Here is a 21,603-nt window from a genome sequence, read left to right on the forward strand (position 1 = left end):
GATCGTTTTACAGATTCCTTTTCCTCAGCTTAGGGAAGCCAAACACTAACATATATTCTTTGTAGAAAGAAACATTTGGATTAAAAAGGACTTTGTAATACTCCGTCCTCCGCCTCTAACGAATTGTGAAATAATTTTCGGCCACGAAAAGAAGATTATACACAGTGCCGTATGATAAGTAGGCATCCATAAGTGCGCCTACATAAAAGCAAAGGCCTTTGTTAAACTGTAGTAACAAACCTCACTCGTGAGCGAAATTTCCTCCAGAGAAAGATTCACCATCCAAAGAAGTCTGAATCACCTCCTCCCAGTGCCTGTAATCCAAAGGCAGTGATCATCTTATTATTTCTTTTCCCTCCGTGTCCTTGGGGTTATTGATAGGAATGTCGGCACTCTCACTCCAAAAATCGTCAGATCAGAGGGCGGTTTCATTGAATGGTGTTGAGGGTCTAAAGACTGCCTTCCGTGTAATTGGGTCTACCACACGGTTGGGGAATGGCGCTCCTTCTCTATCAGAACGGGAAATTGGCGTCCTTGCTCGGATGTCTTCACGAGACTCTAACCTCTGCTCACTAGGGGAACAGAGGCGCACATTGTCGAGTTCTTCAATTTCATTGGTCACCTCCATAAGGTCGTCCCAGTTAACGTCCTCATCGACGTCCGAAGTCTCACAATCGATCTCTGAAGGACATAAAGAATCTGCAGAGCTCGCATCTTCTTGATCGTTGTCGATCCAGTCTCGAGTGCTATTACAGCTGGAATAAATACTCTGTCCCTCTTGCCTAGGCTCTGCAAGGTGAATGAATTCGTAACGATTCGTGGTTCCTTGGGAAGGCTGTGGGACAGGCTGAGTCGCATCGCGTGGTTCACGATGAGAGCCTATAGGTTTAATTAGTATTAGACTTACTATCTTGTAAAGTAGGGCGCAAAACATACTAAGCTCTGACGTATTATCTACTATAGAATTCTGCAAAGGGCCAGGTAGAACAGCATTCTAGAGGTCTGTTAATAAAGGCGCACTGCTAGAATTACTAGTAGTGAAGGTGGGTTTTAGAGGGACTGCGCAGTTGCTGCAGGTCCCTAATACATGCCCTGCTACCTGCTTGCATGTGTGAACTTACAGACTCCATCGTGCCACACCTTTACTTATATTTACGTATTTTTGTTGTTATACGTATGTTGTAGCTGTAATATTTGTGATTATGTAGACTTTGTATCTCGAACTTGCGGCGTTCTCTGTGCTGTTCCACCTTTGGCTTCGTGGACGCTCGTTTGGGATGCTCGACTTGGGTTTGTCAGAAGAAGGAAGAAGGAAGAAGGAAGAGGAGGGAGAATAAGTAATCTTAAGCTTTTAGCAGAATTAAGTGTTTAAGACGAAAGTGAGGTTAGATGGCAAGGACCTTCCTAACGCCGTGAAAGCTTGACGGACAATTCAACCTTAGGTGATGTTGATAGGAAGGAGTCTTTTTGCGTTGATCTTTGAGTGAAGTGTCGGAAGATTAGTGAGATTAGGTGGGCGGTTTACTGTTTGAAGCTTTATATACTAGTAGATTACTAGCAATTCTTACCTGTTTAAAGAAGTAAATGGATGGGTAAAGGACGTTGAAGGTAAAGGCAAGACTGTCCATAAAGGCAAGTCTAGGAATTATTACACGTGATTGTAACCCTTACCTGCTCGGAAGGGTACATCTCTCGTTAGCGGTGTAAGTTGCGCTCGGTTGCAAAGTTGGCATGATATCAACGTTACTCACGGTTGAGATGGATACTAGGAAGGTGTACATGAAGGGGAGCTGCGATCACAACACACCCCACCGTCTACCGTCGACGCATTGATAACAGCTGGCATGAAACGTATTCCCTTCCTACTTGCCAAGTACTGTACAAAGATATTTCATGTACACCGTCCCCGTCTGCGGCCATCAGTCTCCCGGTGTAGGATGTCAACCAATGGTGATGAACGATCCAACAAATCGAGGAGTACGCGCTTTGAAGCTCGCCTCCGCTCTTCGGGAGAGTACGCTTAACTGCCTCCCTGGAGAAGCTGCCGGGGTCTGCCAGGAGTCCGTCGATCGGATCGGCGTCTTCGTCTGAGGTGAGTTTGGAGCGAGGAGTGGCAGTGCCGTTGCGACCTGACCTTTTCCGGTAGTTGTGCGGGAGGTGGACTTGGGTGTTTTGGCGACTTTAGAGGGCTTGCTGGAGGATGGGGCTCCTGGGGCGCTTGCTCTGGCGCTGGAGGCGCCCTTGACAACCCCCTCCGCGGGGTGTGCGGGGAGACGGGGGGACGCATTGCCGTCCGTGAGTCCCGTACTACGAAGGAGGATCTTAGTGAAGGTGGTTAGCTCTTGGGGTGAGTGAATAGGAGGCGAGAGTGAGAAAGACGTACGATTGCATCCCGAGCAGAGCCCCAAGAGAGTAGTGTAGAGGGCTGATAGAGAGAGACAGTAGCGAGATGGCGTGGCGCTGGCTGGGTATAGTAGAAAGAGGAGTAGAGAATTGCCGAAAAGATGATTGTGAAGAAGGCTTTCGCTCTGTCCTTCAGGGATAGGATCGGAAAAGACTTTGCAATACCCCGTACTCCGGCTCCAAGAATTGTGAATAATTCCTGGCAATGAAAAGAGGATAATAGATACCCATGAGTGTGCCTACACAAAAGCCAAGGCCCCTCTCAAGCAGTGGTACCGGATTTTCCTTATGATTAAAATTCTCTCCAGAGGAAGACACCATCTAAAGAAGTTTGAATCACTTCTTCCTGGTGCCTGCAATCCAAAAGCAGTAACGATTGTCCCATCTAACTTTCTCCCTCCGCATCCTCCATGTTGTTGGTAGGAATGCCAGCGCCTTCACCTCGGAATTCGTCAGATCTGTTTGCGGTATAGCCGAGTGACGTCGAAGGTCTGAAGGTTGCTTGACCCGTAATCGGAGCTAGGATACGATCTGGGGGTGGTGCTCCTCCACGATAGGTACGGCGCATTGTCGTCCTCGCTCGGGTGTCTTCATGAGACTCCAAGCTCTGCTCACTAGAGGAACAGAGGCGCCCATTATCGAGTTTTTTGAGTTCATTGGCCACCTCCATAAGGTCGTCCCATTGAACGTCGTCATCGGCGTCTGAAGTCTCACAATCGATCCATGCAATCGATCCCTTCAATCGATCTCTAAAGGACAAAAGGATTCTGCCGAGCCTGCATTATCTTGATCGCTTTTGATCCACTTCCTGGTGCTGTTACAGCTAGTGATGGATGGCTGTACCATTTTCTTGGGGTAAGTAGGGTTATCTAGAATATGGAAAGAGCAACTAGATGCTGCTGGCCCAGTACTACAGTGGCCAGTCAACAGAGCGGCTTGGGCCTAGTAGCTCTGCGACTACCAGTAGCAGAAGTGCAGGCAATGCCAAGCAATGGCGCACGGGCGGTTCTATGTCGTCTCCATCCATCCGTCTCCGTCCTCTTCTCCTTCGTCCTGGTCTCCGTCGTCTTGGTTTCCATCATACACCACCCTTTTGCCATTCTCTCACTACCTTAGCGCCGCGAGGCTATTACCACCCACTACTGCCGGTGGGTGCCGCTCACTGCCAATGGGCTGGTAGGGTGAATGCCTCCAACCACCGAAGCCTGGAGTCATGCAGGCGTCACAAGAGAAAGACTCACCCGCCGGGTTGGACGCGAGCCGAAGGGTGGCTCGCAACCCTACTCGACAAGTACCTCATCATTGCCATCACGCACCTCTACTCCATTGACCACACCGTAGAGATCAAGGCGTTCACCGCAGCACAGCGCTCGCGGCGCCTGAGTTCCTATATTCCGAGGAGCACCTGGATCTTGGTAGCCTTCCCTTGCAACATCAACCGCCACCTGGCAAACCATATCCGGGCGGGCCGAACAACAGGTGCTCGGCCTCACTGCCTCCCTGCGCTGGATTCCAGATAGATGCAAAGGACTAGATGTTTGACTCCCCCGCTGAGAAGCAGAATGCAATATTCGGCAATTCGGACCCGTGGTATTTGCCCGTGATGGGCGCCGACCTCCAAGGAGCCTTCTGCCACCTTTGAAACGGTTGGAATTCTGAATTTTTCGAAACCTTCACTCGCCTGCAGCATGTTCGGATCATTCGAATCATCCTAGAATCGGTTTACTGGTAGAGACGGGGCATGAGATTCTATTCGGCGACTCGGATCCGTGGGATCTGCGCAGGGAGGGCCTCGAGAGTGAAAAGGAGCCTTTCCCTCCTTTCCACCTGGGGACATGTTCGGACCATTCGAATCGTCCCAACATTGACTCCTGGACAGAGAACAATTAGGCAATTCTATTCGGCGATTGGGATCAGTGGGATCTGCTCCGGGATGGCGTCGGGAGTGAAAAGGAGGCTTTTGCTACTTTTCACATGTTCTGGATCGTCGGAACCGTTCAACATTCGATTCACCGGCAGAGTAGGGGAGCTAGTTCTATCGCGCGACTACCATTGATAAGGTCTGGCCACGCACTCATGTCATAGATGGTACAGACCCCCTCGAGGTGACTGAAGTTACTGCTGGAGCTGGCGTCATCTCTGGCTATACCTATGCAGGATAGATGCATGGGAAGTAGAAGATGGCACATTGTAGAAAAAGGGAACGAAAGAAGATGCGTTCTGAGGCCCTGAAACTATATGGAGCTACTTCATCCTCGTCCGTCTTAAGATCCTCATCATTCTCAAAAGGGACCTGGCGTACGAGAGCATTATGAACATCGATCCAGCTCTCCGCATCGTTGCTGGCAACAATACCGTCGTTCCATGAAGCCATGCCACGCACACCATCGAGAAGCAGGCCCTCACCAAGCCCCACGAAGAACACGAGAGCCAGCCCGCGCTCGTCAACCAATATCCCTTCTACGAAGGCGAAGTAGAGGCGGGCGATTATGGTTCCATTGGCAGAATCTTTGCCCACCAACATGTCCGCGTTACGGCTGAGGCGCTGGGCCATGGCCTCCGTGCCGTGCGGCTGGCTTGGGGTTTGGAATCAGGAGCTCGTTTTACAGACGGAATCTCTACTGAATCGTGGCCGCAAACGGGTACTCCCTCTCCCGCCAACGACAGCTCGCCTCTTTGCTCCAATCAGCCCTACCTGCTAGCCTGGCCTGTTCGTCCACGCACCAATATGGGGAACATTTCGTTTCCTTCCATTATCAGCTGCTGCAGATGAGTCCCCACGCCTCACGTGACCTAGCAGTTCCCTAGAGACCTGCTCCCCACCATCGCCTTAACTCTCACCTTCACTTTCTCCTACCGAATAACCTAGACTCTCACCTCGCCCAACCTTCCGCCCTCCGCTTCAGGCCCTCGATCTTCGACCCTCGACTTGAAATCCTCCACCTTCTAAACCCTACAGTTCAGACCTTCAAGAACCGTCCAAAGCACGCCATCTCTGCTTGCTATTCTGAACTTCCAATCCATCAAGGTCAACATGATACCAACTGGTCGCGACGTCTTCGATACAACAGTGGCTGAAGCCAAGTCCTCATTTGCTGCCAGCCAGAAGGAGATTGAGAAGGAGGATGAATATGATAAGGACGAGAATGAGGATGAGGATGAGGATGAGGATGAAGATGAAGATGATGAGGACGAGGACGAGGACGAGGACGAGGAGCATGACGATGATGCTTGGGCTTGCGACGAATATTACGGCATGCCCCTACCAGCCCAATTCAACTTTTCTCCTACAACCGACTATGCGAGACTTGCTCGGTGGATCAAGGCGCTCAGTGCTAACCCACCAACTGGACAACAACAGCCACGCATTGTCTCTGTCATCGCCACATATAGTACTGGCGACCAGAAGACAGGCCACATAGCTTCAGCTGGCTCCGATCCACTCTTGCGCGAGGACTATAGTGCCGGAGTTACCGTGTCGGCAGCTGCCAAAGAATAGGTTTCTTCTGGCAGCATAGGACTCGTCACTTCCTGCCTGAGTGGCGCTACAGATTCTACGAAATACTGGCATACAGTGGCCATGGCAAGGATAGTGAAGGAGGCATGGGTTCATGATACTGCTTGCACCCCAGAGAAGTACGAGTTGGATTCGCTAACTCGCGTTGCTGGCCTGCAGACGGTTCGGAGACTTTTGAGCATAAAGAAGGTGTCTACCGTCTATATCCAAGCACCTCCAGCTGCCTACAGAGGGAGCCTGGAATGCATGGGCCGGAGCGCCCAATGGGTTGCACTGACCGAGTCACGCAGGTTACCCTGGCCTCCAAATGCATCAGCAGCTGGGGGGGTTTGGACTAAGATGCGACTGAATTAGTTGTAGAGCAGAAAATCAATCGACCGATTACGCTGGCGAACCCCCGTGGCAGTTATAACGGCTCTTTATCACGCCAGTTAGATAGTCTTACCGCCCAGGCCATTATAACGACCTTTTATCACGGCATCGCTCAATGGCCTCGCCAGTCCTCTCACCAAGCTCCCACCAACACCTTCACCAACGCCTTCACCAACGCCTTCACCACCGCCTTCACCACTGCCTTCACCACTGCCTTCACCACTGCCTTCACCGACGCCTTCACCACCGCCTTCCACGCCTATATATTTAGCCCGTCGAAGCCCTCAAACCTTCCGCTCGATAACTCTCACATCTCCTCTCAACAACCATCAAAGCACCCACAAATACAATCAAGCCACCCACAAAAACACCCACATCAACAACCAACAGCCAACAACATGTCTACCGAAGCCCAGAAGCCCGCCCAACCTACTGAGGAAGGTCAGAAAGAGGAAGTCGAGCCCCCCCTGCCGCGCTTCATCGACGTTGCCCAGCGCGCAGCCTTCCAGGAAGGCCTTGTGAAGTTCGTTGAGAACTCGTGGAAGGAACCTGGAGAGTACGAGCAATGGATGGATTTCAAGAAAAGTCTAAGCTCAGAGAAATGCATAGAATATGCACGAGGCATCATGAAGTAAGATAAATGCATTCTCCTACTGCTATTTGTTACTAACTATTATAGACTCCCTGACAGAGTGGACCTCACCGTCGACACAAGCAACAATGAGGCTAAGGTCATTGATCTTACAGGCGACGAAGATTAAGATAAGAACATCACTAGGGCTTAGGGCATGAATACGTTAGGTACTACTAAAGAACGAAACTGTTAGTAGGCTCAATGCCTACACGACATTTATCTGCACTATGTGAAATTCCTTTTGATGCCTTACAGCTTAAGTAGCAGAAAGGCGCTCTAGCTACATATCTACATGTAGACGCGACATTGCCCTGAAATACTCTATGTTGATCCAAGCAGTAGCAGTAGAATCTCCTTTTGAAAATAGCACCCAACGATCCTAGAAATTCCGAGTGGCTCTATGAGAACAATGAGGAGGACGAAGGAGCCGATACTACCTACTTTAGCCCTAGAGATAGAGGCCTCAGCGATGGATCTTCTACCTCATGATGTAGCAATTGCATCCCATACATACTCTGTAATAGGAGCAGCAGTAAGGAAGAATTTTCGATAGAACAAGAAGGGGGGGGGGGGGGCATCAACCCCTTGACCAAAGACCCTGCTGCATAGCACTTACGCAAGTGTTCGCCAACATAGGAGCTAGAATCAAAATTTGATTAAAGGAGCAAACTCCTACGGGAGTATTAGGCAGCTGAGCACGTATAAGATCCCAGCTGGCAACAGCCCGGGTCGCCAAAGGGCTGTACCAGCAACACTCCAAAGCGTCCAAGGGGACGACCGAGGAAAGACATCACCAGCAAGCAAAGGGGGCGCGAGACTGCGATCAGACCCCAACAGAAGGACAATCAATTGCTACAAATACCGTTCATGAACACTGGAACATAAGTTCACTCCTCCATCTGTCCCCCCTGAGAACTGGGGAAGGTAGGACGAGCCCTCTTCCGGGGAGATAGCGACTCACTGGCAGCGGCACTGGGAATCTCACGCCCAAGGTAATAGAACCGCTTCTCACGGTTCTTTGCCAAACCATCCCGGCCAAAGACTGACTCAATCCGACCGTCAATCACAACGTTGGAAGGGCGACACTCTCCTACCGAGCCCATCCCGTCCTTGTGTCAACGCAGATTATGCTCACGGGAGGCTTGGCGCGCAGAATCCCAAGCACCCCTGGTCATCTCCTTGTCCTTGAGCTGCCTCTTCAACCAAGCACGGTAATCCTTCAAGGCGGCATTCAACTTGACGGCATATCCGCGAGCCTTCTCGTACTTGGCACCGACCTCGACGCGCTGCTCCTCGGTGGAGTCGGAAGTGAGAGCGTTCTCCTTGCGGCGGGCGTACTCAGTGAGGAAGACCAGAACATTGACCCCGCGACGAAACTCAGGGTCAACCTTGCAAACCCAGTCACCATCAAGCCATCTTTTCCGCCGAAAAGGACTCGGCCAACACCCGGAAAGGGGAGGGAGAGAGTGAGAAACTTACGTTGAAGCAGGTTTGCTTCGACTGAGAACACCTCTTGCAACACCCAAGATCATTATCACGAAGGCAGGCGTCAAACCTCTGAACAAACTGTTCGGTAGAGCTTGAATTGGCGATGTGACTGATGCAAGTCTCGCAGTGCAAAGTCACCAGCGAAGGCTGAGGCTCCAAGTGAGCCGGAAAGCCCCAAACATATGGGGGAATGGGGTCATTCGAGGTTTGCTCAATGGTGAGAGGCATGGTAGCGGGAAGTGATCGAAAAGAAGGTGGGTTTGACTTGAAGGGGTGATCACTGAAGGGTAGAAAGGTTAGAGAGGGAAGGAAGAATAAATCAACTTCCAGCTCTGCTACTTATACACGGCTTCCGGCCTCTTTTCGAACACTACCCGACTATGAATGCATCATACCCGTGAATGAGCGCGTTAAGGGACAAGGAGAGCCATGAGGCCACTTGCGCAACCGAAATGTCATCATTGATCACTTGCAAACAACTTCCAACGCAACCGCCACCAACGAGGCAACTCGATACACCTTACAATCAATGCTTCCGTCGAAGGCACACTGGGTATCAAATCGGAACCGCCGCTACCTACTGCCTGGACTTGGCCCCACCGAACGATCACTGGACCTGACAACTGGGCGTTGAATGCGCAAACGCGCGAACGCTCAGCAGGGCCAGCAAACGCTGCAAAGCAACCTCATGATCGAAACAACCTTCTCAAGGACTGCTTTTCCCTTGAAGAAAGAGCGAGGGTTTTCAGGAGTTTATTTCGGTAATTCAATGGGCAAGCAAACGGGGAGGGCCACCTAACTTCCGCAAACGTTCCGCGTACTTGCCGACTGAGCTACGAACTCGAAAGCCTAAGGCCCTGCCTTTTCAATTTCCCAACTACGGTTCGGGACGAACCTTAAAAAAGGGGGGCCGCTCTGTCACGATCCATCCCAAATAATGACAAGGGTAGATCTATACTGAATTATCAACAACTAAGGCAGATCTATACTGTGCGACGGCCGATCCATTGTCATGATCCATCTCAATTCTTCTATTGGATACCCCTTGGTTTCCATCTGGAAATAGGTCAGACTGTATATAGGGTATGTGGAACAATATATATCTATCACCCATACAAATCCTCACTCCTCGAGGATTTGTCTCGATCTACCGCTGGATATATCATGTTGTTCGTCGCGCTCAATTGTGCCTGGTGCCCCTAACCAATCACGTCTCACGGTCCTCCGCTCGCTAAGTTCTTGGGCTTCAAAATCTAGCCCTCCGATTACAACGCCGAAATCCTTCACTTCTCAAATATGTAATCTCCACTCAACTACCGTAACGTCCTTGCCTATTTCTATACCTTCTATGGCCTGCATTAAACAAGTCAATCGAGCAAGGAATAGTAGCAAGGCTCCCAGGAAGAACCTAGCAGCCAGGGTTGCGCGCCAACCTAAACCATCTAGTTAGCAAAAATCTGCGCATAAGAAAAGATAGTTTAAACCAGGCAGTAAGTAAGCATAGATTGTTGCTACATTTTTGAAATAACAGGCAGCAGCTGTTGCTCTGAGAGCGACACGTCCGTACCAAAAGTCTACAGAGCTCCTGATTTGAACGCTGCCTTTCTCGCGCCTTGTTCGTGAACTCATGCAGGATATCTACTAGTCAAATGGTGATATAGGCCAGTCAAGAGTGCGTAGAGTTGTCACGATCCATCTCGACCTTCCTACGGGATACCGTTCGGGATCCATCCGGAAATAGGTCGGACCGTACACGGGACTTGTAGAACAGTATATATAGCTATCACTCATACAACTCTTTACTCCTTTTTGATTTGTCTCTATCTACTACCGAATATATCCTGTTATTCCTCTCACTCGGTTGTGCCTGATAGCCCCTAACCAATCACGTCTCACAAGAGTTTAGTTACATGATCAAGGTCAATGAAATCCAGTTCATACTAACATACCAAATATTATTCATAAACTAGAATTTAAAAAGAAGCAACGAACGCCTTCTTGATGCAAGCCAGGCTCGAAATACATGCAACCTATAATCAATCAACTACTGGCACTTCAATTAGACTGAATTTCTACCTGCCATATTGTCGCGTATAGACGCCTCTGTAGTAGGGAGCATCACAGGCACGACCCGCAATCGGCGAATAGGTAGGAAAGGTAGAAAAGCTCTATTTTTGCGTCCTATCTATATACTTTAACTAGGCCTCGTTGCAGAGATCAAGCTCTTAGCAGACGTTTGTCAACGCGACAAACGTCCTTGTAGAAATTCGACTATGTCCCTCAACTACACCGGCAATCAACCAACCACAAGCTGAATTTGATCAATCAACCAATAGAGCTGATAGATATCGACCCTATCAACCATATTGCAGAGTATCCTACTATCAAAATCAATGGTGGTTGAGTAATCGAGCTCTGAATCAATTGATCAACCAATCAAAACGCCTCCTATCAGCCTACCACTGATCGAAATAAAGGGAACTTGTTCGGAGATCCATCTCCGACGGTGAAATCCATACGTGGCTTGACATTTAATTCAGGATTAAGGAGCTCTGTCGAGGACCCCTATTTACGAAGTACAAGAACTATCAACGGTTCTACAACCTCAAATGGAGGAGCAGCGATTCATTTGCCAGCTTCTACAACTTCTTTACATGCCTAGAGAAAGCACTCTCCTTTAGAGCAGTTGCAAACGACCAAGCACGTATTGCAATTATTTGGGCAAAAATCCCAGGAAACCTTGAACTCGAGATGATAAGAACAAACGTATTGACGAATGTGGAGACCTGGGGCGAATTCGAACGAGCAATTCGAAACGCAGAACTAGCCCTACAAGCCTACCAGGCACCGAAGACTCCCCGTTAAGGTTCCGAACTATACCCAGCAGGTAAACGGTTTTGCTTATTTCACCTAATTGTGCCTAATAGTCCCTAATTAAACAAGTCTCACATTTCATCTTTTATAACTAACCACTTTTTAATATATTATCGACATAGTTAAACCTTTACGGACAGTCAATTACTCAAATTAAACAATAATTAGATGATTGAGCATCAACACTAGATGAGATGTGAATTGAGGATAGATCAGATTGAGGTGATTAGTCTATGCACTGTTGCCTAGCAGATGGCCCCTGCACTATTGCCTGTTTGCCTACTATACAAGGACTTTATCCTCCTATAGCTAGGCAGCGTATTATCTTTAATTCAACTCTGATGCTCCAACTAGCTGATATCCGTCTGGTTTCTTAGGATATTGATTCGTGACAGTACGATACGCCCAACCCTCCTACCGGCCAGCGGCGCCATTACAATACTGCACCACGATCTTTTAACACGCCTATTAAACCGAGTCTTGATATCTGCCACGATCGCCGCCGTTGTGATTGAGCCGTCTTAAGCAGTCTAAGGTTATCTGTTTTCTGTCTGCTCTTCACCGCAAGCCCTGTCTAGGCAGGCCTGGACGCCCCATTGAGATAGACGCTATTTTGGCTTCGAGTTACTAGTAAATCAGCTCAGTTGGAGTGACCAAATCAACTTCTGTGTTGATAACTGGACTTTCCCGTGCTGAGATTAACCCCGTGCCTGCAAAGGACTACAGGTATTACTCCTACCACCTGTTACCCCTGTTTTGGCTTATACCACGAGTAGAATCACTCGACCAAGGAAAGGTAGCTCATCAGCCCCCGAAAGTTCAAGGATTATGAGCTACAGTCCTTCACCCAACCGCCAGGAAGTAGCTGCCTCTGACCCCGAACTGCCTAGTCTATTGGCCGAAAACCAACCAGCAGACCCAGAGGCAGCCTTTCCTCCAACCCAACTGGAGCTATGGATAGACGATTTGCTGCCTACTGAGGACTACAGGCATGAGCACGCCTCTCTCTCTCAAGGCCCTGTTACTGGCGAATGGCTTAGCAGGGATCATTTAATTAAGTTAGAGCGTTTAAGGCATGACCTTAAAAGCAGACCTGGTTCCTTCAGTATTCAGTCAATCGTTGATGGTGAAATCATTAACAATGCAGTTAGTTGCACCTCCGTCAGCTTCTCTAAGCTAAACCCAGCCGATGTACTCAATAACCTTCGATGGGCCAACCAAAGGAACCAGGTTTACCAGCAACAACTCAATGATCTAGCCTCTCTGAACAACCGCACCTACCTTCAAGCTATGCAGTTGCAGGAGACTGTAGAGGCCCAAGAGTTGGAGAAAATCGAGCAAGCCACCCAAATGGAAACCTTAAAAGCAGAAAACAGGGCCTTGCAAGCCCAAATCCTTGCTAATAAGCCAGCTCCTTCAGTAGAGAAGCCACAGACTTATCAGTTCCCTCGCCGGCTTGGCTTTTCTCCCTCTGCTACATCCGCGGTGGCCGCCAGTTCGGCACCTCGGACACCCCAGGAACAGCCAGTTCGGCAGCCGACAGTGACCCCGATTGTATGCACCTTACCTCACCCGGCGCCCAGCTCTTTAGAGCCCCGGCGATCTGCTAAAGCCCCCGATCCACCGCTGCTCACTGACGGAAAAACCCCCCGATTTGAGATATGGGAGCAGGCAATCATGAACAAATTGCAGCTCAATAAGGATCATTATCAAGGACAAACTGAGTGGGAAACCAATCGGCTAAGGGGACAATATATCTATACCCGCATCGATGCTAAAGGAAGGGCTATGGAGCTGCTATACCCTGAAATTGCCCGGTTAGGTAGCGTTAAGCACATGGGGGCAGATTACATGATTACCTTCCTTCGATTAGCATTAATCAATCCTCTAGAGGCCTCGTTGGCTGAAGGACGCCACCACTGACTAGCCTTTACAAACAACACGGAGGCCCTAGTAGCAGATATAAGGAAGGAAGAAACCACTGCCAATATACCCAAAAAGGGAGGGTAGTGCCTGATACCTTAAAGCCCAGGTTATAAAGGCAGCCTATTTAACCCAAGCAACTGCCCATCTAGGAGGAACTAATGTTAGCTTATTGTCTTTGATTCAACCATGATACTCTAAGTAGAACTAGCTGATTATTGATCCATCTGATTCTTTCAGATATTTATTCGTGACATGTACTATTATGAGGTTCAAGTTTAATCCTATTATGCTTAACCCTAACTGCAGAATATACTATCTAGCGTAATTATATTACGTCTTATGTTATTATTTTATAATTAAATAGCTGAGGTTAATTAATCATTGTTACGATCTATCTCAACCCTCCTACTGGATACCCCCCGGGACCCATCCGGAAATAGGTCGGACCGTACACGGGACTTGTAGAACAGTATATATAGCTATCACTCATACAAATCCTTACATCCTAAGATTTTTCTCCATCTACCTTCGAATATATCCTGTTGCTCCTCTTACTCAATCGTGCCTGATAGCCCCTAACCAATCACGTCTCATAATTATCTAGTTCTACCTTACTACATACTATGCTACCCGTTACGGTATAAGGGAAAAAGAGACAATCTAAAAACAACAGTACTTAATATAAATATTATTTTATTATATATCAGATACAAGCCTGATCAATAGACTTTTTATAAATACTACTATAGACAGAGTTACACCTATCAACGCTCGTATATATATATAGCGTTCTGTTCTGTTGTCTATATTCTCATTATATAAACACTCAACTGGCTGCAGATTGGATCTTCGCCAATCCGAGCCCAACACAAGCCAAAAGCACACCAAAACAATCAGAACATCGCCAGAACCAATACTCTCCAGTGCAGCCGCACAGGCAAGCGTGGTAGTAGCAGCATCACCAGGTGAAATTCTGATCTCCTCGCGAAGAAGCGCAAAGAATTTTACAGGAGAGATGGCCAGTGCGCGCCAAGAAGGAGAAAGGGCCAAGCCCGACACAGACACGATGGAAGGCATTATCAAGCCTGCCACACCTCAAACAGGTGAAAAAGAAAAGAATAAGAGCGGAATTAACAAATTCATGCAGAAACTACAAAAAATGGCAGCTGACATAATTTCCCAGGGTCACAAGGGAAAAGATAAACAGGAGATAATGAAGGCGGTAGAGGAGGGAACAAGTAGGATCCTAAGAGAGGTTAGTAAAGAACTAGAAATCATTAACAAAAAGGAAACAAGAAAAGAGGAAGGGCTTATGGGTGTCCAGAGGGACATCCAACAGGGCTTCAAGAGGATCACAGAGATCCTACAGAAACAGAACCAGGCACCCAGCCAACCGAGAAGCTGGGCCGCAGTAGCAAGCGGAATACCAAACCAGGGAGTAAACATGGATACCAGGAGCTCCCAGGACACCCAGGATAGGTCAATAACCCTGAAGATCACCGAACCGGAGGTCCAGAGACACATCCAGGAAACCGCACCAGGAGAAATAGTAGAGAAGATCCAAGGAAGAGGCGGAGCGTGGTCCAATGTAGTAGCGGCGAGAAAGGTCCGGGAGGGACTCATTCTCACTACCACAGACGCCACGGCCGCAAAACAAATCACAAAAGCAACAGATGTGGCAGAGGTGATCCAGGGCGCAAAATTGGTCCAGAGGCTGTACCCGATACAGGTACACGCAGTGGCAGTTCAGGGACCGGATATCCAGGAGGGGGCAATCCAGGAGCTGGAAAGAGAGAACAATAAGATAGTCCCAGGGATCAGGCTCGCCAAAGCATGGTGGAAGAACCTGAAAGCAATACAAAAAGGAGAAAAGAAACACTCCACACTCGTGTTGGAGATCCGAGACAGGGAAGCTGCTCAGACACTGCTACAGCGAGGAGTAGTGATCAGAGGGGTCCTCCACAGCACTGAGCCATGGGACCACGCGGGGGCGATCATGCAATGCTTCCAGTGCTACCAATATGGTCACACAGGAAACAGGTGCACAAATAAACCAGCGTGTGGCAAATGTGCAGGGCAGCACAATATCCGTGACTGTACTCTACAAGAGTCAGACAGGACAGAAGAGAAGTGCGTGAACTGCGGCATGAAACACGCAGCGTGGGCACCACAATGTACCAAGAGAGTACAGAGGAGGACCTACCTGCAGGGGCTTCGAGCGAAGGGAGCCAGGTGGCTCTCATCAACGCCTGCACAGCAGATGATCCCAGCACCAATGGAGGCTGCGGCAAGGGAGAAAGGCAAAGAAGGGGAGTTTCAATGGCAGACAGTGCAAAACCACAAAGCACCAGCAGGAGGAATCCTAAAGAGGAGGCCAGGCCGACCCCTAGGGGCGGTTAACAGAGCAAAAACCATTCAGCCAGAACGTGGCCAGAGAGATATTTTTCGCTCTATAAGAGCTAGTATGCCGCCAACAAGCGCACCAATCACAACACAGTCACAAACGCCAATACAACAGCCCATGCCCAGCACCCAATGAGAAATGCCGAGCACATACGAATACTACAGGCAAACACCCAAAGGAAAAGAGAAACACACAAGATACTACTAGAAGAAGGGAAGGCAGACATTGTCACTATACAGGAACCCCACCAGGGGACCCTAGATGGAAAGCCCCCAACACACCCAGGGTACTACACCATCATCCCAGAAACAGCGGGATACAGAGTGATGGCATACATCCACAAGAGCATTCCTAGATCGGAATGGAGTTACACTATCCTCAGTGGACTCAAGATGGTCCTACACATACAGACAACGATAGGAGTAATTCACATACACAACATATACAACCAACACACCACCATGACAGCAGACGAGATACTTGAAGGCATTGAGCTTCCAGGGGAGCATGTTATCACAGGAGACCTCAACCTGCACCACCAATGGTGGGGCGGAGAATCAGTAATACGCGAAGAATTAGTAGCCCGGGAACTGCATGCGCGATGCCAAGGAACCCTATATCTACATACACTAAGAGGACTAAAGACATGGAAAAGAAAAAAGCAAGATATAGAAGGAACAACAATAGACCTTACCTTAGCCACAGCACAGGTTAGCAACCGGATTATAGCATGTCAACCGACAGGGATGCATGTAGACTCCGACCATCTACCAATACACACAGATATCAACATAACAATAGAAAAGGAAGATAAGGGCAGATGGCTCTGGAAAGACACGAAATGGAAAGAGTTTAGGGAACACCTAAAGATCCAACTTCAGGATCAAGATCGCCTGCCAGCAAATAAAGAAGAGATTGACCAGGATATAAAGACCCTACTCTATGCCCTACAGGACTGCAGAAACAAATACACCCCATACCGAAAATACCGACCCCCAGACCCAAAAAGCCATCCGGTGGTACAGGGGGCGAGAGCGCAGACACGCCGAGCGTTCAGAGATGCCAGAGTGTACAGAACAGAAGAAGCATGGGAATACTGGAAGGAATGTAGGAGGCAGCAAAAGAAAATCACAAGAGAGGAATCTATGAAGGCATGGAGGACTCTTACTCATGACAGGACCCAAGACACCATGACAATGTGGAACATAGCAAAATGGGCTAAAGGCGCAAGCGAACCTATCCCCCCACCACTAATGCCCGACCTAAAAATTGGAGAAGAAACCTTCCAGACAAACTTGCAGAAAACAGAGGTACTTAGGAGAGTAATGTTTCCACCGCCGGAACCGGCGGAAGTATCAGACATCCCAGGCGCAACATACCCAGAGCCGGTACAAATAGAACAAGTAATCACGGAGGAAGAGATAAGCACAGTAGTCAAGAAACTCCCAAACGACAAGGCACCAGGGCCTGACTCTATCCCGAACCGTTGCATTAAACAATGTCTCGAACAACTAATGCCACACCTACAACGGATCTTCCAGGCATGCATAAATGCGGGGTACCATCCAGCAAAATTTAGAGAAGCACAGACAATAATGCTCCAGAAACCAGGGAAGGATCCCTCCAACCCAAAAGGATGGAGACCCATAGCACTGTTATCATGTGTTGGCAAGGTCCTAGAGGCAGTCATTGCACGAAAGATTAGTGAAGCCTCTAGGACACACACACTACTTCCAGAGAACCAAATGGCTAGAGCAGGATGCTCTACAAACATGGCTCTGAGATACATCATAGAGACAATCCAGACAGCATGGGAAAATGGCAAGGTGGCAACGGTACTCTCCCTGGATATGGCAGGCGCCTTCGATAAGGTGCACCACGAAAGGCTCATCCACAACCTACGCGAAAGGAAAATACCAAGATGGATAACAGACTTCGTCCTATCCTTCCTGACAGGAAGGAGCACATCTATCTCTATCCCTGGATACGAGAGCCCAGTAGAACCAACCCAATGCGGAATACCACAAGGCAGTACAATCTCACCCATCCTGTTCCTGTTCTTCACAGCAAATCTTCTTGAAGGAATGCAAAGAACGGAGGCAGTAGGATATGCAGACGACACATACCTGATCTCCATACACAACTCCACGAAGTGGACGTGTAGAGACATAGAAGAAGACCATAACCGATGCGTTGCATGGGCAGCTAGGCACGGCGCTAAGTTTGCTCCGGAAAAGTACAAGGTTATGCATTTTACAGGAAACAAGAGGATAAATGCAGAACAGAGGCGAATGCCAAATATTGCATCCCTAGCAGGAGAACCAGAACAACACATGAGGATTCTCGGGGTTATGGTAGATCGGAAGCTAAACTGGAAAGCCCACGTCCATAACGCTGTCGCCAAAGCAGCAAGAGCTGAGGCAGCAATCCGAAGAATCACAGCCTCAACATGGGGCGCCACCCTGCAAAAAGCCAGGCACTTATATGTAGCTATGGCCCGCCCAGCGATGATGTATGGCAGTGAATGCTGGATGCCACAAGGCAAACTAAGGCAAGCACTAATACAGAAGCTCAACTCAGCACAGAATAAGATACTCCGGGCAGTGGCTGGGGCATACCGAGCCACACGAGTAACGGTCCTGAGATGGGAAACAGAGATAGAAGAGATATCAATATATGCCAAGAGGAAATATATCGCATTCACGGCCGGCGCAATGGAGAAAAGCACTATAGAAACCTTCCAAAAGCTAAGGCAGAGAATCCAAAGGAGATGCGAAAGGCTGAGCGGCACACCACGCAGGAGACAGGTAGGTGTGCGGGAAGAATACCTACACCATGCCAGGGAAACAATAACAAGAGACCTACTCAGGGTAGAACCGGAAATACAACAAAAGACCAAGAAAGAGAGAGCACAAGCTGCTAAGCAGCTTGCTAACTCTGCCCGGGACACACAGATTTCTCAGGAGTGGGAAAAACTCAGAGGTATAAGATCGCTATTCGCACTCTCAGCTCCACAGCACAAGGAGTACATAAGACGGTATCAGGGGCTCAGCAAGGCCCAGGCCGCAATCCTAGTGCAAGCCAGAACAGGAGCCATAGGGCTCCCGGCCTTCTTGCACCAAAGAGGTGTACCAGAAGCTAATCCAGAGTGTGAATGCGGAGAGATTGGCACGGTCCGACACTATTTGGCATTTTGTAGGCTCCTCGCAGAACAACGCCATCAGCTGGAAAACGATACAGGGACAAGCGACGCAAAAGCATGGCTGAACGGGCACCCACGAAAGGTAGCAATCTGGATGCTAGAACACCTACCACTCATGCAATTCTCATGGATGAGGAAACACATGGGGGAGATGGTAAGGGGAAGGGGAGAGGAAGGAGGGGAGGAAGGAGATGAGGAAATTGACCCTGGCTGAAATCAGTCAGCTGCCCAAGGGCGTTAAAATGTCGGTACAACAGTGAAGCACACGCAGAAGGTGGTAACCCATTAATAAGAAAGGGAAGCCAAATGGGAGATAGGAGGGAGTTTTGCTGTACTTTAGTTTTCTCCACTACAAACAGGATAGGATAGTCTAGAAGGGGCGGCAAGCCTAGGACTTATAAGTCCTCTAGTAATCTAGTATTATTATTATTATTACGGTTTCGGAGTACGTGTAGTTGATCAATAGTGAGAGTACCTTGGCCCATAGTTACTAGGCTTCTACCGCTAGTGATTCTGGTAGTCCGTTTCGGCTTAAAATTTTCACTTCGAGACAGAGGCAAAGCTGCGCGGATCGAATTATTGATTGACTACAATGTTTCTATGGAACTAGCAGACCTTCACCGATGATATCGGCCCAGTGCTTCCGGTTCCAAGATCACCAATTAGATCGTAATTTCCACTGAAGCACCACGATTATCTAACTGCCAAAGGCTATGAGAGCTTCCATTGGATTCAGTCCGAAGGTTCACATCACTATTTCCGCCGGAATATTTCAATCCTGACCTTGAAAACATACCAGGACTTTTTATTGTTGACGATGAGGCAGTTGATTTTGAAGTCATCATGGACGATATCTTGCTCGTAAACGGCGAGAGAAACCCTTTGTAGAAATGGCGGACAATATTCAGCATAGGAGGAAGACAAATACTGATGATGGTAGCTGGGCACTCGGTAGAGACCCAATACACCATGGGCATTCCCTCGTCTATAAAAAGCATTAGAATTGCAATATCAGGGATGTCGATTCACCTATACATACAAGTAATATCCTGATCCAAAGCTTTGGCGGATCTGAGTACAGTTATCAATCGACCAAGTGAGACAATAATGACACTACAACCATCATTAGCCTAGAAATAGAGAATGTTTTGTGATGATTATCTTACCAGTACCCCAAGATGAAAACAAGTGTGACACCGGTCTTTCTCGCTACACTGATGTGAAGAAACCAGATTTTTGGCAAAGGTAGCAGTAGAATGACCAAGTCGATAATGACACTTGGAATGGCGCTTCCAATCCAGAGCGCACTTGTTGCCCCACACTCTCCAGGTATCAACGGGTTCCATCCTTTTGCAAGCGGCTTACACATAAAAGCAGTCCCAAAGCAAATACCAACAAACCACGCAGAGTTCATACCATGGGTTACCCACAAAGCGATATTCCACCATGTAGGGTTTGTGTGCCTCGGAAACAAACGGGTAAGAAATAATAGGGCGGATGTCTTGGTAAGAAATAAGGACACATCGTAGACATAATAGACAGTGTAAAAAAGTTTGAAAACCATCAATAATTCAGTTTCGTCCAGTGTCCAGATATGTCGACCTAATCCAAAGTGAACTAGAGTTATCGCAACTGCAGTAAATGCCATGAGGCAAATCTATGGAGATGCTTAGTATCTCCATCCAGTCTTGCTGAGCCTAAGTGACTTACTAGAGCTAAGAAAGCTACCCAGTCATCCCACCAAAATCGATGCGTGGCTTTTCCTTGAGACACTCGTGGGCCAATAGCGCGAGACCAGAAGCGTAGAGCTACTACTGTAATGCTCAAGGTGAGCATGCATATTAAGAAAGCTCGGAATTCTGGTCCGCGGTTTTCGTCCAAGTTACGGTTCTGTAGTTCTTGCAATGAAGACATGGCGTTGAAAAGCACAAGTATTTCGTTGACACAGGCGTTCCTCTTCGAAGAAATATTCAAGAGCAATTGGGGACAGTCTTAGGAACGCATTGATATTAATTCATTGGCAGAGTGGGCATTCTCACTTTTGTACTTCTGATGTGGCAACAAGTTTGCCTGATGCTCCATTGCTTCAGGTAGGATTGCCTTACGAAGGACGATCCAGGATGTAGTGAAGGACTCCGACCAAACGTAGTTTTACTCCAGTTGTTATTTAGGAGTATATTGATACAACGACAAAGGCTAGGCTGCTTTGTGGTGGACTTGGTCAAACAGACGAAATCAACGAGTATGGCCGGGGATTACCCATGCGCGGGTCTATCTCTAGGATTATGAAGGACGATATGCGGCTGGTTCCCCATTAGTGAAAGATATACCTTGTGCATGAAGGATTGGTTCGTGGTTCGGGTTCTTTCATCATGCATTTGAGCGGCGCGGTAAATTAGTAGAGCACTTAATCGCGCACTCTACTAGACAAGGGCACTCTGCGTTTTTACGCCTGCCGCGCTCGAAAGCAGTATGCAATACTTCTGTAGGCAAAGTCGCAGGTCCAACGCTGAACCGAAGAGAATTGTCTATGATATCAATCCAAGAAGTAAACTAGAGCGATTTTGATCTATAGAACATCTATTTGATTCTATTGACCTATTGGACCAATACTGATTCACGATACCTATATCATATTGGAAGAAGCTTGAATATACTTTACGAGAGCCAATACGAGAATACCAAGGTTACCGGAAGACGGTAAGGCAGTACCACGGAGTATCAAAATGAAGAACTAAATTCGCTGCAGACGAAAGACACGTGCGGGTATTCCAATCCAAAAG

At 48.3% G+C, this 21,603-nt stretch overlaps 7 protein-coding genes across 7 annotated transcripts; 2 read left to right on the forward strand and 5 right to left on the reverse strand.

The window, feature by feature from the left end:
- Positions 1-300: 300 nt before the first annotated feature.
- BU24DRAFT_63355 (uncharacterized protein) lies at positions 301-1,575 on the reverse strand. Its single transcript, XM_033534491.1, has 3 exons — positions 1,122-1,575; positions 937-994; positions 301-879 (listed from the first exon to the last, which is right to left on the reverse strand). The coding sequence occupies exons 1-3, from the start codon at positions 1,128-1,130 to the stop codon at positions 416-418; spliced, it is 531 nt and encodes a 176-aa protein (XP_033379033.1). The 5' UTR covers positions 1,131-1,575; the 3' UTR covers positions 301-415.
- Positions 1,576-1,940: 365 nt separating this feature from the next.
- BU24DRAFT_414245 (uncharacterized protein) lies at positions 1,941-3,073 on the reverse strand (the record flags this gene model as incomplete). Its single annotated transcript, XM_033526206.1, has 3 exons — positions 1,941-2,321; positions 2,384-2,460; positions 2,794-3,073. 3 exons carry the CDS (start codon positions 3,071-3,073, stop codon positions 1,941-1,943), a joined length of 738 nt encoding a protein of 245 aa, XP_033379034.1.
- A 2,364-nt stretch (positions 3,074-5,437) lies between these two features.
- BU24DRAFT_414247 (uncharacterized protein) lies at positions 5,438-5,902 on the forward strand (the record flags this gene model as incomplete). The annotated part of the gene is made up of 1 exon (XM_033526207.1): positions 5,438-5,902. The coding sequence occupies one exon, from the start codon at positions 5,438-5,440 to the stop codon at positions 5,900-5,902; it is 465 nt and encodes a 154-aa protein (XP_033379035.1).
- A 1,461-nt stretch (positions 5,903-7,363) lies between these two features.
- Positions 7,364-9,104, reverse strand: BU24DRAFT_454997 (uncharacterized protein; the record flags this gene model as incomplete). Its single annotated transcript, XM_033531349.1, has 5 exons — positions 8,406-9,104; positions 8,062-8,314; positions 7,888-8,016; positions 7,543-7,565; positions 7,364-7,441 (listed from the first exon to the last, which is right to left on the reverse strand). The coding sequence occupies exons 1-5, from the start codon at positions 8,640-8,642 to the stop codon at positions 7,364-7,366; spliced, it is 720 nt and encodes a 239-aa protein (XP_033379036.1). The 5' UTR covers positions 8,643-9,104.
- Positions 9,105-9,481: 377 nt separating this feature from the next.
- Positions 9,482-10,071, reverse strand: BU24DRAFT_427799 (uncharacterized protein). Its single transcript, XM_033529312.1, has one exon. The coding sequence runs from the start codon at positions 10,041-10,043 to the stop codon at positions 9,861-9,863; it is 183 nt and encodes a 60-aa protein (XP_033379037.1). The 5' UTR covers positions 10,044-10,071; the 3' UTR covers positions 9,482-9,860.
- A 1,553-nt stretch (positions 10,072-11,624) lies between these two features.
- BU24DRAFT_427800 (uncharacterized protein) lies at positions 11,625-13,434 on the forward strand. Its single transcript, XM_033529313.1, has 2 exons — positions 11,625-12,014; positions 12,065-13,434. The coding sequence occupies exon 2, from the start codon at positions 12,117-12,119 to the stop codon at positions 13,209-13,211; it is 1,095 nt and encodes a 364-aa protein (XP_033379038.1). The 5' UTR covers positions 11,625-12,014; positions 12,065-12,116; the 3' UTR covers positions 13,212-13,434.
- A 6,048-nt stretch (positions 13,435-19,482) lies between these two features.
- BU24DRAFT_400218 (uncharacterized protein) lies at positions 19,483-20,734 on the reverse strand (the record flags this gene model as incomplete). Its single annotated transcript, XM_033525446.1, has 4 exons — positions 19,483-19,805; positions 19,860-19,933; positions 19,987-20,477; positions 20,531-20,734. 4 exons carry the CDS (start codon positions 20,732-20,734, stop codon positions 19,483-19,485), a joined length of 1,092 nt encoding a protein of 363 aa, XP_033379039.1.
- Between the last annotated feature and the right edge of the window lie 869 nt (positions 20,735-21,603).

This window comes from Aaosphaeria arxii (genome assembly GCF_010015735.1).
Source record: "Aaosphaeria arxii CBS 175.79 unplaced genomic scaffold BU24scaffold_11, whole genome shotgun sequence".
NCBI classification, from domain to species: domain Eukaryota; kingdom Fungi; phylum Ascomycota; class Dothideomycetes; order Pleosporales; genus Aaosphaeria; species Aaosphaeria arxii.